Consider the following 16,355-nt stretch of genomic DNA (forward strand, 5'->3'; position numbering starts at 1 on the left):
TTACTAGTATATTTTTAGCCAGCTACCAACACTCATTCAGTTCATTGGAATATCTTTAAAGGAGATTCAGATATGAAACCAATTCAAGATCACTTTGTGGTTCCGCATTTACACCAATTTAACTATTTAAAATGCATTCAACTTAATACTGACATTCAAATTCCCTGAAGAGTGCTTAGTTTTATGGTATATGTCAAAGGCATAATCTGAAATGCAGCTGAACTGACCTGTAGATCCATAGACATATGGAATTAGTTAAATTATCTCTGTAAAAGGCTCAAAATGATCCTTCCCATAGAAAATAAAATCAAGTGTTAAGTAAAGAGTAAAGTCCTTGGAAGATCTTCTGCAGACCTTTCTTCAGATCCTTGTGTGATGACTGTTGATATTATGCCATGGTAGAAAAAGAAAATAGTTTCCAAAGCTGAGGGATCTGCTGATGTCCAAGGTGCTTCATACAGAAGGTTAATATATCAGCAGTAATTAATGCTTCCCTCATCTTGATCTCTCTAATGTAACTAGTCAAAACAATCCCACACCCCATGTTACAACTTGTATGGGACAAGAGAGGAACAGGATGGATAAGAAGAGGAGAGTGGAAAGGCTTTATTAAATTGTGGGATGACTGCTGGGTATGGAATGACATTTCTATTATCCCACCTCCCTGCCCCTAATTACACAGTTGTGGCTTTCAGACAGTCCTGTGTGATATTTGAAGAGAGGAGGGAAAGGATTGCAAAAGCCTAGCCTCTGCAGGGGTGTGTTGGATTTGATTACTTGTAGGTACACAGTTTTGTAAACAAGTGCATTGCATTTCTGCAGAATTACACATTATATGCAGTTTTTAAGGAAATGGTATCTATTGTAAAGGCAAAAGGAGCATGCATTTGCTGTGTGACACTTTCCTTAATTGTACACTATGGACATTTCAGCCATGCTGGCTGCCTTGTGGTTGTTTTTGGTATTAATGGAATAAGTTTTTGCTAACCTAATACTTTAGAAAGGTAGAAATGTTTACAGGGATTTATGTCTTGCATATTTACTTACACCAGATTTCTGAGCTTGCATTTTACTCATATTAGTTTTTCCCTTTGGAAAAATAAAACAGCAAACAAATAGGACTGTAGTTTCTGGAACACCACTGTGACCTAGGTACTAAAGTATCTTCTCCGAATTAAGCTTTTTATTGTTTTTTTTTTGAGACAGGAAGAGCAGTAGAGAGCTATCACATGGCAGAACTCCATAGCTTTCATGGCCTGTTAAATATTTACAAAGTAAGGTCCTGTGTGATTTATTCAAGAAAGACATGCATTGAAATCTAGTTAGGTTTTTTCCATGAAAAAAATAGGATAGAGTGGAGTTTGAAAGGACCAGTCTAGATATTGCTGCACACTTTTCTTTTGGAAAAGAGAATAAGCACTGGCTCTAGAAAATAAAAATTATTTCCATTGCAATGGTAATGAGAAAAATAATGAACAGTAACCAAAGAGTCTCCAAAGAGAAGAGGTCTTTTCTGATCAATTATTCTACCCGGATGTTTCAGAGGGCAGAGTTTCAATATTTTGTGCCAGCAGTTTGTTCAAAGTTCTTGCAGTTATCTGCGTACTATGATACAAAACAGGCAAAAGTCTTTTCAAGCTGGGAACACAAGTCTGGATTCAGACCTTCTTTATCTGTGCATATCTAACTGCATATGGAAAGATTTTACTATTTTAAAAGTTTATGGTAATGTTGCGTAATTAGTGATAGTAGGCTTTACCTGTTTTATTGATAGTTACTTGGTTAAGCTGGAAAACAGATTAATTACCTCTAAGAAAAATATGTGAGTGGAATTAATTTTATTTTAGTTTCATTTTCACACATCCCTTTCCACATAAGCTGATTTGGTATAATTATTTACATCTGATTGTAATAATGATACAATATGCTACCATTTTAATTTGTTCTCACTGTTCTGAAAATTAATATAATAATAGAAACTTTTCCTTCTCTGCTCCATTTATATTTTCTGATAAACTTATCACTGCAGAAAGTTTGTTTCAGGAGAAAAACACCCCCTACCGCAAGTGAAATATGAAAGGATTCTATCCCACTTGCACACTTCCTGAAATACTTGGGGTAAAAGCATGACTGAACATTGATTGCTAACACGTATAATATCAGAAACAGGTCAGAATAAACATTTTAAACACTGATTTAGTTGCTTCCGTGGTTCATCTAAGATTAAAATGAGCACAACCTACTGTCTGAGCTGAATGCATAAGAAAAATTAAGAAACGCAAATGCTACTAACCTTGGTGTACTTAATTTGAAGATTTTTGAGTGGTTCAGGCAGTGCTGGCAAAACCGGAGCAGGACTGCTGTCTGAACCTTGCTTCTTCATATTCTCAGTTGAGGAGTTTGACTCTGTTCCTGAAACACAGGTGAAACTGGGTTGAGGGAACCACAGTGATTTTTGTCCTGACTGAGCTCTTAGCTTTATTTGTGCTTTTTTATCTGTACCAGCCATGGCATATTTGCATGCAGGAATATGATTGGATGAAAGAATTCATTGCAAGGAGAAAATGACACTACTTATTTTTAAGACCAAAAGCAACAGCCTTTTCACTGAGCTGAGACCTCGATGAAGCAAATGCTGCTGAAACAATCTGCTTAGCCAGACACCACGGATTTCTTACTGGGGAACACAGTTTAAAGCTCCCTTGTCTTACCTGTAAAATTACTTTCTTTTAGCAGGCAGGTCCTCAGATTTTAGCTGACGTTCTTCACGTACTTGAAGGCAGCTCTGAAGGTAAAGACAGACTTATGAGCTCTGGAAACAAACTAAGCCCTTCTCACTGGAGTGTTGGCAAGAATTCCCAGAGCTGGAAAGCATTTACTAAAAAACAAGCCACCTTAGGTTACGCTTTAATATGTTCAGAGTACATTATAATTCCTGTAATTAATACCTGCTTTGGAGATCACAGAAATAAGAGATGGCTATGGTGATAGAAAATCCTTCACATGCTTTTCAATAGATGTGAAGGTAGGACAGAGTTGATTGATCCAGGAAAAATGTTCTGTGGGTAGAACCAAGCAAAACCTTGTGGTTTTTTTTTTTTAAATATCACAACAATTTTAAGGACAACATTTTTACTTCAGTGCCCTTTGGAAAATATTGTCTGTGTCTTTCAAAATAAATGATTTAATAGGCAGGACTTTTCTATCTAAGGTGGAACCCATTGGTGCTTATATGCCCAGTTCTGATCATTCAATAAGAAACATATCTCTGGTATAGGCAAATAATTTTCTGAGGCACAAGAAACTCCTTTCTTCATGAAGTCTTATCCTTCCTGATGAATGGTATCACAGAACCAACTGGGACTGAATTAGCACCTTTTTAATATGCTGAGCTTCTGATATATGCACAGTGGATTTTTGCTATAGAAATAAAAAGAAGTGATCTTATTGCTTTCATTGAGTCAACACAGATGCTTGAAAACCTCACTGAGTTAACTCATGTATCAGGCATCATCTAAACCATGTGGCAATGGAAGCTTTGTTGCTTTTAACTGATGGATGATATAGGACGTATCATGAGATGGATCTTATGATGCATTAGTTATATGTAACATATTTTCTGATTTAAAGAGTACGATATAATTATCATTGATGATATTTGTGTTTGGACATATGGTTGGAGCAAGAGCTTCTGGCATTTAGAAAAGTCCAGGTAATTTCTGGATAAGAGAGAATTCTACTCACAACAGTCATCTCTCAGGGTGGACTTGGGCTAGTTTCAGCCACTCACCATATCATGTGAATGAAGGGCACCCATTCCCATTACTGTAATGTCATGATTTCCAAGGTTACCAGCTCAGTTACTTCCTTTTGGATGCACCCTTCAGCTACTCTGCCTCAGCTGGCCAGCTCAAGCCGTCCCAATGTAAAATGGTATATTGGAGAGTTTTGTGAACAGCACTTTCAGATCTTAACATTTTGGGTTACAGTGTTGGCCTGTCTTAAGTAATGTCATTGAGTCTCATAAAAAAAGATGATGTCTAAATAGAGTTTGATCACTATTATTTGGAATATAGCTTTTCAATGTTACCTTCATGCAGCAAATTTTTGTGGTTTTCCTTTTTCTTTTTCTTTTCTTTTTGTTTTGTTTGTTTTGTTTTGTTTTAATTTTCATCTGATTTTATGGTTCAAACACTAAAGACTACTCTAATAATCTTCCTGCCACTCTTTTCTCCATTAATCCACAAAGAGTTTGTGTCTGGTTAATTCACCTGCTAATTACTCAGATTTCCCTAACTTAAATATAATTTAACTGAGCCATAAGCCAGATATTAGTGGAATTCCCTGGTTTCAGGCAACAGAAAAAAATCTTTCTCCCAAGCAGGAGTGTTCTAAATACATTCTCATGCTCTAAATACTTTCATATTTAGGTACCATTGCATTCCTGAGGTGTTTTTAAAACGACTAAGTTAGAATTGAATTAGGATAACCTTTTTGGAAAATGACAGCATTTACCCTCTTCCCACGTCTATAAGGACAGCCTGAAATCTGCTTAGACAGGCTTTAGAAATAGTACCCTGGGTGAAAAGTTTCAACTTTTCCAAACATGCCCGCAATCATTGTTTTATTTTCCACACTATTGATTCATTTAACACATACTTTACCATCTTTCTTTCCTTTCAGTTTCCCTCTTTCACTCTCGGATTGCATGAATCACCTTCACTACCACGCTTCCTGTGAGTCCTTTCTTTTCTCTCTAAGCCTTTTGTATTGTTAAAAAGGTCTCATCTTTTAAAAAGATTACTTGCTATCTTGAGCAATCTGCTTTTCTATGTGCGCCTTATCGGCTGAGACTTGCTCCAAATAGTACCATTAATGTCAATAATTCCTTTAACTTCTCTGTGTTATCATATCTGGGAATGCCTGACTCCCCTCCTTTTTTCGAGGAAATTTGAACTACTGCTTAGCCTAGCTGTTCATGACCATCCCAATCATCTCCCTGCCAATAACTTTCCTATTCACTTTCAGCCTAGGATTCCTTTTAGCCTAGCATAGGAATTACATCCTTTTCCTCATATCGCAGTTGCTGTTTACTACATCTTCCTCCTATTTTTGTTCTGTATCTTTTTTTCCCCATCCTGCATCACTAACATTACACATTTTATCTGAATAAAGATGTGCACTTCAAGCACTACATATTTTGTAGACTGTACTATTCTTTCAAATAGTGAATTATAACACTTATTACATTACAGTTATATTACAGATATTGTATCTGTAGTTTATATAGTCTGAAGTTTACATAGCTCTGTTGTTAATATTTGCTTGGAAAATATTAGATTCTACCTAATTTTTTTCTTTCTTGTGATCAATTATCTGACTGTTACTTATCGTTGTCTTTTCACTGCTAAGGAATGAACCTTAGCTACTCCTCAGCCAGGAGAACTACACGACATATTATGTGACTATGTGGTAGTGCTTTTTATGCTGTAATGCATAACATTTTTCCCAGGTTAAACTTACTGAGTTCCCCTATTCAATAAAAGATCAAAAAGAAACAAACAAAAGGTTGTAAGTAAGCTCTGAGATGCCTTACTGCATGACATTGGCAGTGCTAAAACACAAGATTGAGGGCTGCATGAATTATGTAATTCTGTGTCAGTACATTAAATGAAAGTCTTAGGCTGGAAGAATCTGTAAATCACTTGTCCATGTGTTTCTTCGCAAAGATGAAGAAAAAATAAATCAGTAACTAAACAAAGAGTTCCAGAGTACAAGTAACCTTTCTCCTTAGGTGTGATTATACAGTGGGATATCACCAATGTCATTGGCAGTTACTTTTTGATTGGATTCATTGTGATTTAGGTGGGCAAACTGTTTGACCTATGTTCTTGAGGTTCATTGTGGCCCCATATTCATTGCATGAGATACCGTTCAACAGCCAGCAGCACACAGACATAAGCAGAGCTTTAGCTGGGCTAGATGGCAAGCCAACTAATGAAATCAGCGTGTCACAGGAATCAGCCAGAGGTAACCTGTGACTAGATTGTCTCCCCTTAGCTCAATACTAGCACTGATCTGAAATGTCCTGGCCTTTCTTAGCTGCCGTGAGGTGTCAGTCCAGGAGAGTCTTGTAGGTCTTACGTCACCTTGCCAAAATAGTATCAGTGTCTTCAAAACGCTGTGCAGCTCAGATGGCACTCGATGCCTATGTCAAAGAAAATGACTTGACCAGAAGATTTATGATTCTACTTGCTGGTTTTATATTAGTGCATGCTGGGCTAATACAGTCTGAAAGCCATATACTTGTTATAGAAATTCCCTTTCCAGCATTTAATAGAGAAATATTTACTTCACATTGTAGATAAGACTATTCTGAGAATAGAATTCTCTCTTACCCAGAAACTACTTTGACTTTTATAAAGGCCAGAAGCTGCTGGACTTTTTTTCCCAGAAGTAGACACAAGTCTGTCTTTTTCAAAGGAGTCTTCTCTTCCACACTCCCTCCCCACTCGCCCCCCCCCCCCCCCAAAAAAAAAAAAAAGCAACCCAAACAAACAAACAAACAAAAAACAACCAACCCAAAACCCCAAACCCAAACCAAACACCCTATATCTTCCTAGTTCCCACAGTCTGGGTGTCTGTGTCTCCATTCTCCATCAATAGGGGACAGGTGACTTACTCTTTGTCTAATGCTGAGATTGTAATCACAGCAGTAAGAAATTCTAGTCCATGGGCTTCTATAGAAAGCAGACCTTGCCCTTCAAAATGCATGTTTGATCATTAAAGAAATCTGACTATTATCTTGTATTAGACATGCTCAAAGCCACATAGATCAGATAAGACAGCATATATTTAGCATGGACTATCTGTAATGTAGAACAGTGCCAGGATTTTAGTATTGCAGGTAAACAGATAGTAGATATTCTCTACTTTACTTTTTTGTCATTTACAACTCTGGGAAAGTTTCAAATTGCATCTTTGGCATCTGATGATCTATTAAAATTACACCTTATATTCCATAACAGTTATGCCTTCTAAAAGGTGGCATAACAAGTAACTTCTATAAAGTCATGATTGCTATAATTCCAGACACTTAAGGTGAATAATCTTCCATGGTGACTTAGAGCACTGTTGTAAAAAGTTACCTGGAACAAGAGATGAACAGGATAGGCTGCTGCGATCTGCAGTTTGGTAGCTAAAATCTATCATCTGTGCTGAATTTAGACAGTCTTCAACGCTTAAGCATATGTTTACACTTTATAAAACCTTATCACAAAAAAAATCACCTGAAAAATCTTTGTTGAAATAATATCACTGTTACTGAAAATCCTGATTAGCTGAACTACTTCTTCCAAAACAAGATTGTACATGGTGTTAAGAAAGGGAATTATTCAGTGATTCATACAAATCACTTGCTGGTACTGACAAATGCTGGCAAAAAGTCAGGAGTAGAAGATGTAAGTGTCAAAAGAACCAAAATACGTTTAAAAAGTGAAAATCATAGAATTTATGAAATCACCAGACTTGCTCTGAATTGCTTTATTCACATTGTTAATATTCGTTATGACATCCCATTAATGGCAGTGGAACAGAAACAGTGGTCACTGTTTAGCATGATGTGGAAAGTCAGACACATCAGAAATTAGGCAGAACTGGTGTGAAATGTGTGCCATTTTTGCCTGTCTAAACTGAAAGTCCAAACATAGGTGGGTTGTACAAGCTCTGGTAACTCTAATTGTGAAACACTGAAATCAAAATGACAAGATTTTCAAGGCTACTGCACAAATTCCTTTGGGTGTTGTAGTACACTGAGTACCCTGCATTTCTGAAAATCCAAGTATTCCTTTTATGTAAATACAGGTATCTTTGAGCACAATTACCAGTTCTTTAGTCATTATAAAATTTCTGTGAGGTATACACTCATGGAGTTAGGCAGCTGACAAATGCATAACTTTTTATTTGAGTTTGAAATTTGAACTCACTTGGTTAAAAATACTTCCCTTTTGCTACATGGATGATAAGAGTGTATGAAGAAATGTCCTGGAAGATATCTCTCCATAATGCTTCCACAAACAAGTCTGAACACACATGATAATACTAGCTACTGTTTGACTGATTCATGCAAACACCTTTGCTCCAGTAATGTCCAGATTTAACCTGCGTTGATTCACTACAACAGGGGCAGAGGCAGAACAAAAAGTAGAAAAACTAGTGCTACGAATTTAGTAATCTTGGTACCAAAGGATAGCTTGAGCTGATAGTGGATGCTGTCCTAAGCCTATTCTCTGCTGAATCCATAATGACACTTCCATCTTATGACACTTTCTGCAGGTAGGGACAAATAAGCATTTCCTCTGCTCCTACACAGAAACTTGTGCAACCACAGCTGGATTTTTTTTTTCTCATTCACAGAGACCCACCTGCCAGTGGAGCAAGAGATTTTGTTCTGATTTCATACACAGTAAGGCACTCTCTGCTTGACTGTAAGCTGAACACAGAGCTTCGCAACAAAGTTCAGGATAATTTCACCTTTTTACCATAAATCCTTCCACAACAGACAACAAAGTACGACAGCAGAGCAAGAGAGAACAGAACACCTAGAAAGGAAGCCTGGGGCTCAGAGTGGAAGCCCCACTCACTGTTACATGGGCAGCATAATCCCCGAGTGCACGGTTACGAAGGTTAACATGCGGACTGGTGATGCTGGAATCCAAGTTTGCTGAAGAAAACCAGTGAAAAACGCCTTTAGAAAAACAGCCATATTTCCACTGTTTGATTTTGGTGGGATGAGGCAATAAATTATATCAAGATTAGCCCAATGGAATGGGGCACACTTCAACAAATGCATGCCACGCCCACACAGCTATATGTGCCTGGGCTAGCTGTACAGCAATTGTCCATAATCAGTGGTGAGAAACAGGACTTTTTAAAGCACAAATCCTGTCACTCCAAAAGGGATATCTAAAGTAGCTTGGTATCCTCGTAAACTGCACAGTATCCCATAGATGAACAATTACTGTTGGTGGCTATAAAGGAAGTCTACTAATCTAGCTCTGATACAAATATTTATCATTTTTTTAATTACCATAAATAAATTATCATTTACACTGGAGTGTAAATAAAGCTTAACAATATCCTTGTGTAGATAGCAGGCCCTCAGGAGAAAATAAAGACTTCCTGTCTGCTGAAGAGTCCTTGCTCTTTAGAAGATTGACTGGGAGCCAAGGAATATATATCAAAAATCTAGCGGGGTTTACCTAGAGCAAAATACTTTAATAGAAGTGGGTATATCAGTTTAAATCTGGATTTGTGCAAAACATTTGACACTGTCCTGCACAATGCCTTTGTCTCTAAACTGGAGAGATACATTTTTGATGGATGGACCACTTGATGGGTAAAGGAATTGGTTGGATGGTCACACACAAAGAGTTGCCATTGATGGCTTAATGTCCAAGTGGAGACCAGTGATGAGTAGCATTCCTCAAGGGTTGGTATAGGGACTGGTGCTGTTTAACGCCTTTGTCGGTGACATGGGCAGTGGCATTGAACGCACCCTCAGGAAATTTGCTGATGATACCAAGCTGTGAGGTGTAGTTGACATGCTGGAAGGAAGGGATGCCATCCAGAGGCACCCTGACAGGCTTGAGAGCTGGGCCTGTGTGCCCCCCATGAAGTTCAACAAGGCCAAGTGCAAGGTCCTGCACATAGGTCACGGCAATCCCAAGCACCAATACAGGCTGGGTGGGGATGGACAGAGAACATCCCTGAGGAGAAAGGCTTGGACGTGCTGATGGACAAGAAGCTCAGTACGGCCTGGCAATGTGTGCTTGCAGCCCAGAAAGCCAACCATATCCTGGGCTGCATCAAAAGAAACATGGCCAGCAGGCTGAGGGAGGTGATTCTCCCCTTCTGCTTTGCTCTTGCGAGAGCCCATCTGGAGTACTGCGGTCAGCGTTGCAGTCCCTGACATAAGAAGGACATGGACCCGCTGGAGTCAGTCCAGAGGAGGACCACAAAGATGATCAGAGGGCTGGAACAGCTCTCTGATGAAGGCAGGTTGAGACATTTGGGGTTGTTCAGAAGAGAGAAGGCTCCAGGGAAACCATATAGCAGTACATATTCTGGTACCTAAAAGGGGGCCTATAAGAGGGCTGGAGAGTGACTTTTTGGAAGGGTGGAATGAGGGCAAATGGCTTTAAACTGAGAGGGTAGATTCAGATTAGATATTAGGAAGAAATTCTTTACTGTGAGGGTCGTAAGTTGCTGAAACAAGTTGCCCAGAGAGGCTGCGGATGCCCCACCCCTGGAAGTGCTCAAGGCCAGGCTGGATGGGGCTTTGAGCAACCTGGCCTGAGGGAAGGTGTCCCCTGCCCATGGCAGGGGCGTTGGAACTAGATGGTCTTGGAGGTCTCTTCCAACCCAAACCATTCTAAGATTCTATGGTTCTATGATTCTGTGATGATAAATATTTTTTTTAGAATACTCATCTTCTGCTACCTGGGTGTCTGCTCTTTGTGGTCTGTATTTTCAATAGCATGTTTTGTACTGCACATTGTTTTTGGGGACAGATGTTTTAGTTTTGTATATAGGGCAATTTGAATATGAAATAATGACTAAAATGCAATCACAGAAAAAACATCAAAATAAAAATAAGAGGAAATGTTAAAGGAACAGGGTATATTGTGGTACAATAAGAGAGAGCAAGCCATGTTTCAAGAATTAAGACCATTTTAAAAATAGCTATAGAACCTATTTCATCCACAGGAAGCAACTTTCTTTGTAATACTAATGGAAGGCAAAGTGCTAGCTATTTCAGCATTACAGCGTTTCCTAAAAGTTGCAAGAATATCTCGTAACACGTAATATTTTTCATTTCCTAAAATTGAAATTACTTGGAATTGTTTTTGTCTCTTCTTGAATTTATCATCAAAAACTCCAGACAAAAGTAAAAGGGATGATAGTTTATGTGAAGAAAGCAATCAAACAAATAAACCCAACTGAAATCATTATTGTCTGAAGCATCAAAGATGTATCTAAACTTCTCGAGAAGAAGTAAATCTCTCAAAACTGGGATAAACCATACCAAAAAATGTAACTGAGACTCATAAATTTCTGTCTGTGCATTTGCCCTAAAATACAGAAAATAAGCAATTGTATTTAACTTGTATCAAAAGAATTTTTCCTACTCTATTAATTCCTCCTTATTATTCAATCATGACATCAAATATTTGCAAAATTAAGGTCATAGAAACAGTCCATTCATGAATTAGCAACTGACAAAACTGTGTTTTTCACTCAGGCTAAACTATTTTTCATGTCAACAGGATATTATTTAATTAAAACATTAATAATGGTCTATTGCTTTTCTAACCATTTGCTGAAAGTTGATGGACATTTATATCTCTCTTGCAATACTGTTCTGAGAAAACTGGAAAGAATATCTGGGCTGTAAAAATGAAAACTGATAAAAGAACAGCATTACAACACCTTAGTTAATAAATGAATAGTTTTATTTACTGTAGGTTTAGTCATGGCAGTCTTGGAAACATAGAATGACTTTTACAGAATATCCTTCTGTGATAGTGTTATTTTTTTCTCTATTCTATGGTTAAAAAGTGTAAAATCAAGTAAAGTCCATTTTGCATGAGTCAGAAGAACAAATTTACTCCTTTTTTCTGTTAAAAATTAAACTAAATTTTTAAAACTGTTTTTTTTTCAATACACAGGTCAAATGAGAGCAAGTAATAAGTAATGAAGTAGTTTAAAGTTTCCTTAGATAATTGATTATGAAAAAGGAGGTAGATTTTATGCCACAGGTCACAGATAAAAGCTTTTATCAGTGAACATCATGAATAATTTGATGCAAATCAATAGAGTTCATGCAAGTGCAAAGTAGTCAGGGTTAGATCAGAATCAGACCCAACACTAGTTATTAACCTGCATTGTTAGCAACAATTACTGCCAAGTAATTTTCAGCATTTCCTCCATGAACCTTTGTTTCAAAGCCAAGATTTAGACAGCCTCAACTGATTTTACATAATTGCTATGTGTGCTTTATAAGCCTGTGTGTCGTGATTGTGTTCTTCAGTTATGAAAGTCTCACATGTGAAAATAACCCTCTTTCAACTTTTAAAGTTTTAAAAAGCATCTCTAAAAAGTTATTGTACAGCTAAAAAGAAAAAAGTCAGAGGTATATTTAATCTACACCTTTTTTGATATTTAAAAATAATTTTCTAAAGTTCTATTCTTTAATGTCCTTATATCACTTCTTATTTTTCTTAATATTCATATTTGATATTAATAATCAGCATGATTTAAACTACAGTGTTTTTGAAAGGTTTATTTTTGTGTCTTTTGGTATATAGGATGTCTTGGGCACTGAGATCTCTGCAGTCAAAATAAGAAAAACCTTCCTACTCAAGACCCAACGTGCCTTTTGCATACATCATGCTAGTTAAATGCTAGGATGTGATTTGAAACTTACTATTAGTAGAATAAATTAAAATTATATCTACTGAAGTTACAATTGAACTGATGCAAAACTAATATGAAATCAAGAATAGTTCTTTTGAGTCATCTTGTTCCCCCTCTGCTCCAGCTTGTTTTTAGTATGATTATTCCCAGAAAGTTCCTACAGAGCTGGCTAGAAACCACCCATACAGGTAAGCAATCTTGGGGTCAAAACTCACCTTTATAACATTAGAAGTGGAATGAGAAATGCTAGGAAAGAACCATATTTGCAGTAGGAATATCAGTTATTATAAATAAAGGATAAATTGGCACATTGATTCGTCATACAGCATTTCCAAATTAACTGTGACACTCAAGTATTTTCCTTGTATTGTAATGCCAATGGAGGATTTTGATGGATTTCCAACTCTGCTAGTTCTCAACTGTTTAATTTAACTTAAACAAACAAATAACTAACACAAAGAAAAAACCTCTCTTTGTTTGCAAATTTCAGGGAGATTTCTGTGGACAAATATTGGTGTTTCTAATGAAAACTGGACTTCAACAAGACTGTAAATCTGTGCATACATGTGCTCTGGGGGACTAGGACTCAGAATCTAAACCCTGATATAGAATAAAACTTTGGTAGCGCATTATGAAGAGTCCTTTTTTCCTGTTGGTAGAATATAATCTTTTAAGATAATTAGTAAGACTGACATTATCCCTTGTCCTGTGGCTTATATCTTGATGTCAAGTTTAGATGTAATGTAGTTGACCACATTAGTTTGTGATCTGTAATTCCCATTTTTCTGTACTTTGTCATGGTTAAAATCCAATTCTCATGTGTTGATATCAGTATTATACTAGTGTATGTATGCCATGCATCAACATCACTGGTGAGAATTAACAGCTAAAAGACTTTGCTATGATTTTTTGAAAGACAATGTGATTAGTTTAGTTTCCACTGAATGCTGTCAAAAGCTTTCCCATTGTCTTATGAATTCATAGTATTAAGTTCTATGTACCATTTAATTAAATAATTGCATTTATAAAGGAATATCTGTTATGACAAATTTGAAGTATATTATTAATTTCTCTAAGATCCCTTGAACTCAGTATCAAAAAAAGATGTTAACATCCTAGTACAAGAAATCAAGTAAATAGCATACAATCTGGGAACTAGTTTCCTGTTTTGTTACAGAGACGTGCTAGCCAGCAGATCTACAAGTGCAAACCTAGTAACTGCAAATATAAGGAGCCAAGCTTACAGTGAAAACCAAATCCTGCATGGGGTGTGTGACAATATTCACTTCTCATCTGAAGTTAGAGGTATGTTTTGTGGTTGTGTTACATATGTGTGCATTTGTATATAAATGTAGATTATTACATATACTGATAGAACTGGATCAACTTTTTGGGACTGATTGAATAAATATGTTTCAATTCCCTTCTAAGAATACAACTAGAAAAAAGAAAAAAATATCCTTTTTCTAAGAAGCTAGAACATTTTACCTGGAAACAGTGTAGTCCAATATAATGTACCAGTATTTACTAATTCATTTAATTCTGAGAGAAAAAAAAGCTGCACATATTTTCAAATTGTTACACAATTTCTAAGAAAACAGGAGCTGCAAAGCCATCTCTCTGATTTTTTTGGTGTGTCTTTTTGCTGTTGTTGTTGGGGAGCTGTGGGGTGTATTGTACTTTTCTTTCCATAAACACATAAAACAGTGAAAAGTACCTTTCAGTCTTGCACTACATTTTGTCTTGTTTGATGTCATATAACTGTAGAGTAATACTCCAAAGCTTGCTCTGATCACCAGTGGAGCCAGATCACTGGTAATCTATATAATGAAGAATGTAAATAAACCCCTTTTTTACACCATTTGTGTGTAACATCATCTGGCTGCTGCTGCCAAACGGTTGCAAGAAAAGAAACAAATTCAGACCTTTAAAGCAAATCTCTGAAGAGTTTAATATCTTTTTAAAGTTTTGAAATAAAATTGTCTATTTTGGTTTGACTGCTCCATCTACTAAATAGCAGAGTAATTAAAAAAAAAACAGCTTCTTGGTTCTGTCAGTTTGTGTGAGGAAAAATACAAGAGCTGAGAACATCCAGGTTTCTTATTCCCAAGAAAAATCAGTACATGTTCCTAGCCTTTTAGTGCACTTTTCAACATCCTGCTGAGGCTTGTCAAATACATACATTCTGACATATTGCCGTGGTAGTGAGAGTAGTAGAATGGCAGAGAAGTGAAGTTTTATGCACAATAATTATGGTTATACTAAGCACTGAAAAAATTATATGAATTACACATTATCTGCATGATAATGCAAAGTTTTTTTCCTGGGGTGGTGATAATGATAATAATAAACTGAAACTTACCTGGGCTATCAGCAGGTTCTGGAGAAAGCAGAGAGGCAAAAATGAGTCAAAGGCAGGAGACAGTGGTTGAAGGTGAAATTACTATTTATTCCTTACAATTTTTCCCTGAAAAACAAGTTCCATGTAGCTAAAGTTATAAATCTGGCTTTAAATTTAAAGTTAAAATAAAGTTTAAATAAAGTTAAAATACTGATACTCTTTCCTAATTAGTTAATTTGCCAAACTCCACTGACACAGAAGTTTTGAAGACCATGGGAGATAGCATTTAGTCTTTCACAATCAACATAAACTCACAGTTGTTTCATTCAGAATAAGGTCTGCATAAAACTACTCCTTTCCGACCATTGCCAAAAAAGATTTACAATTTCACCTCAAAACTAAGGAAAATTCTAATGTTATCTCAAAATTTCACCTTGAATTTTTCGTTAATTCAGTGTAGGCAAATACGAAAACTTTTACCAAAGCGAAAAGGTAAAAAAGGGGATGGACTGAAGGGAGAACGAACAGACAAAGGAGAAATTATCAAACTACATATAAACTAAAACTAAGAACACCAATGAAGATGAAGAAAGGTTTGATGAGATAAAGACATAGCTACTGTGGGTTAAAGAGATAAATTAGAATCAAAGAGAACTGTGTGTATAAAACTATTTAAACAAGCTGAGAAATTGTAAGCAAAACTGTTAGGTAAGACCTCAAGAGGAAATTTTGGTTTCTTAGTTTGCACTGAGTATTTTCCCATTATAGGTTAATGATGGCTAAATCCTCCTTTCACTACCTCAGTGAAAGCACAAGCAGATAATTTATGTTCTCTTCCAGTGTACAAGCATCCATACCTCTGCAATGTGCCTTTTGAAGAGAAATATTCCAAAAGCCACTGTAAAATTTGTTGGTTGCTGGGAGCTGGGGCTTGAACTGCAGCAAAGGCATTTTTAAATCCAGATTTCTTCCATTTTACCCTAATCTGTTAGTCACTGTCGCTGGGGCCATATAGGGGCTCTTGACCTTCTTTCTAACACTGAAACATCTCACTTTCTCTTTCATGGCCCTATAATAAATCTGCTTTTCCTCTGTCTTGCTCTAAATTACTCCACTACACTACAAGTGTAAGTGATAAAACTGGCAGCTAGAATATGCTGTACACTAGAATATATTCTATTTTGTTCTTTTCTCAGAAGTAACTGCAGTGATGCAACTGCAGTGTCAGGATGGAGTCTACCGTCTTGTGAATCCTGACACGTTGTGGTCTGTTTTTCACAAGATTCACTTGCCTTTTTCAGTCTTTCATCAATACCAGCTCTTCCAGCCTTCAGTTTGTCAGCAAAATCCATGTAGTTGATTTCTTGTCAGAAATCAAAAGATAATTGTGTAATACTTGAGCAAAACCTGTCTAATATCTTTCCAGTAGTCTAAGTTCTTAGAAACAGAAATTTACTTGTTCATTCATTTGTAAAGTGTCCTGCATTGCCAAGGACACTAAATAGCGGAAGAGAATACCATCATATTTCTGCGAAAA

The 16,355-nt window shown here is 36.6% G+C and overlaps 1 protein-coding gene across 1 annotated transcript in view; it reads right to left on the reverse strand.

Annotated features, from left to right (window-relative positions):
- Positions 1-16,355, reverse strand: part of ALDH1A1 (aldehyde dehydrogenase 1 family member A1) — a 58,608-nt gene that overhangs the window by 36,137 nt on the left and 6,116 nt on the right. Inside the window, exons 2-3 of the mRNA XM_005242177.3 lie at positions 2,712-2,783; positions 2,294-2,412 (exon numbers count right to left, since the gene is read on the reverse strand). Of these exons, the coding sequence (XP_005242234.2) occupies positions 2,294-2,383 (90 nt within the window). The 5' untranslated portion in view covers positions 2,384-2,412; positions 2,712-2,783. The remainder of the gene's footprint in view (positions 1-2,293; positions 2,413-2,711; positions 2,784-16,355) is intronic.

The sequence above is a fragment of the Falco peregrinus genome, chromosome Z, assembly GCF_023634155.1.
Source record: "Falco peregrinus isolate bFalPer1 chromosome Z, bFalPer1.pri, whole genome shotgun sequence".
NCBI lineage: Eukaryota > Metazoa > Chordata > Aves > Falconiformes > Falconidae > Falco > Falco peregrinus.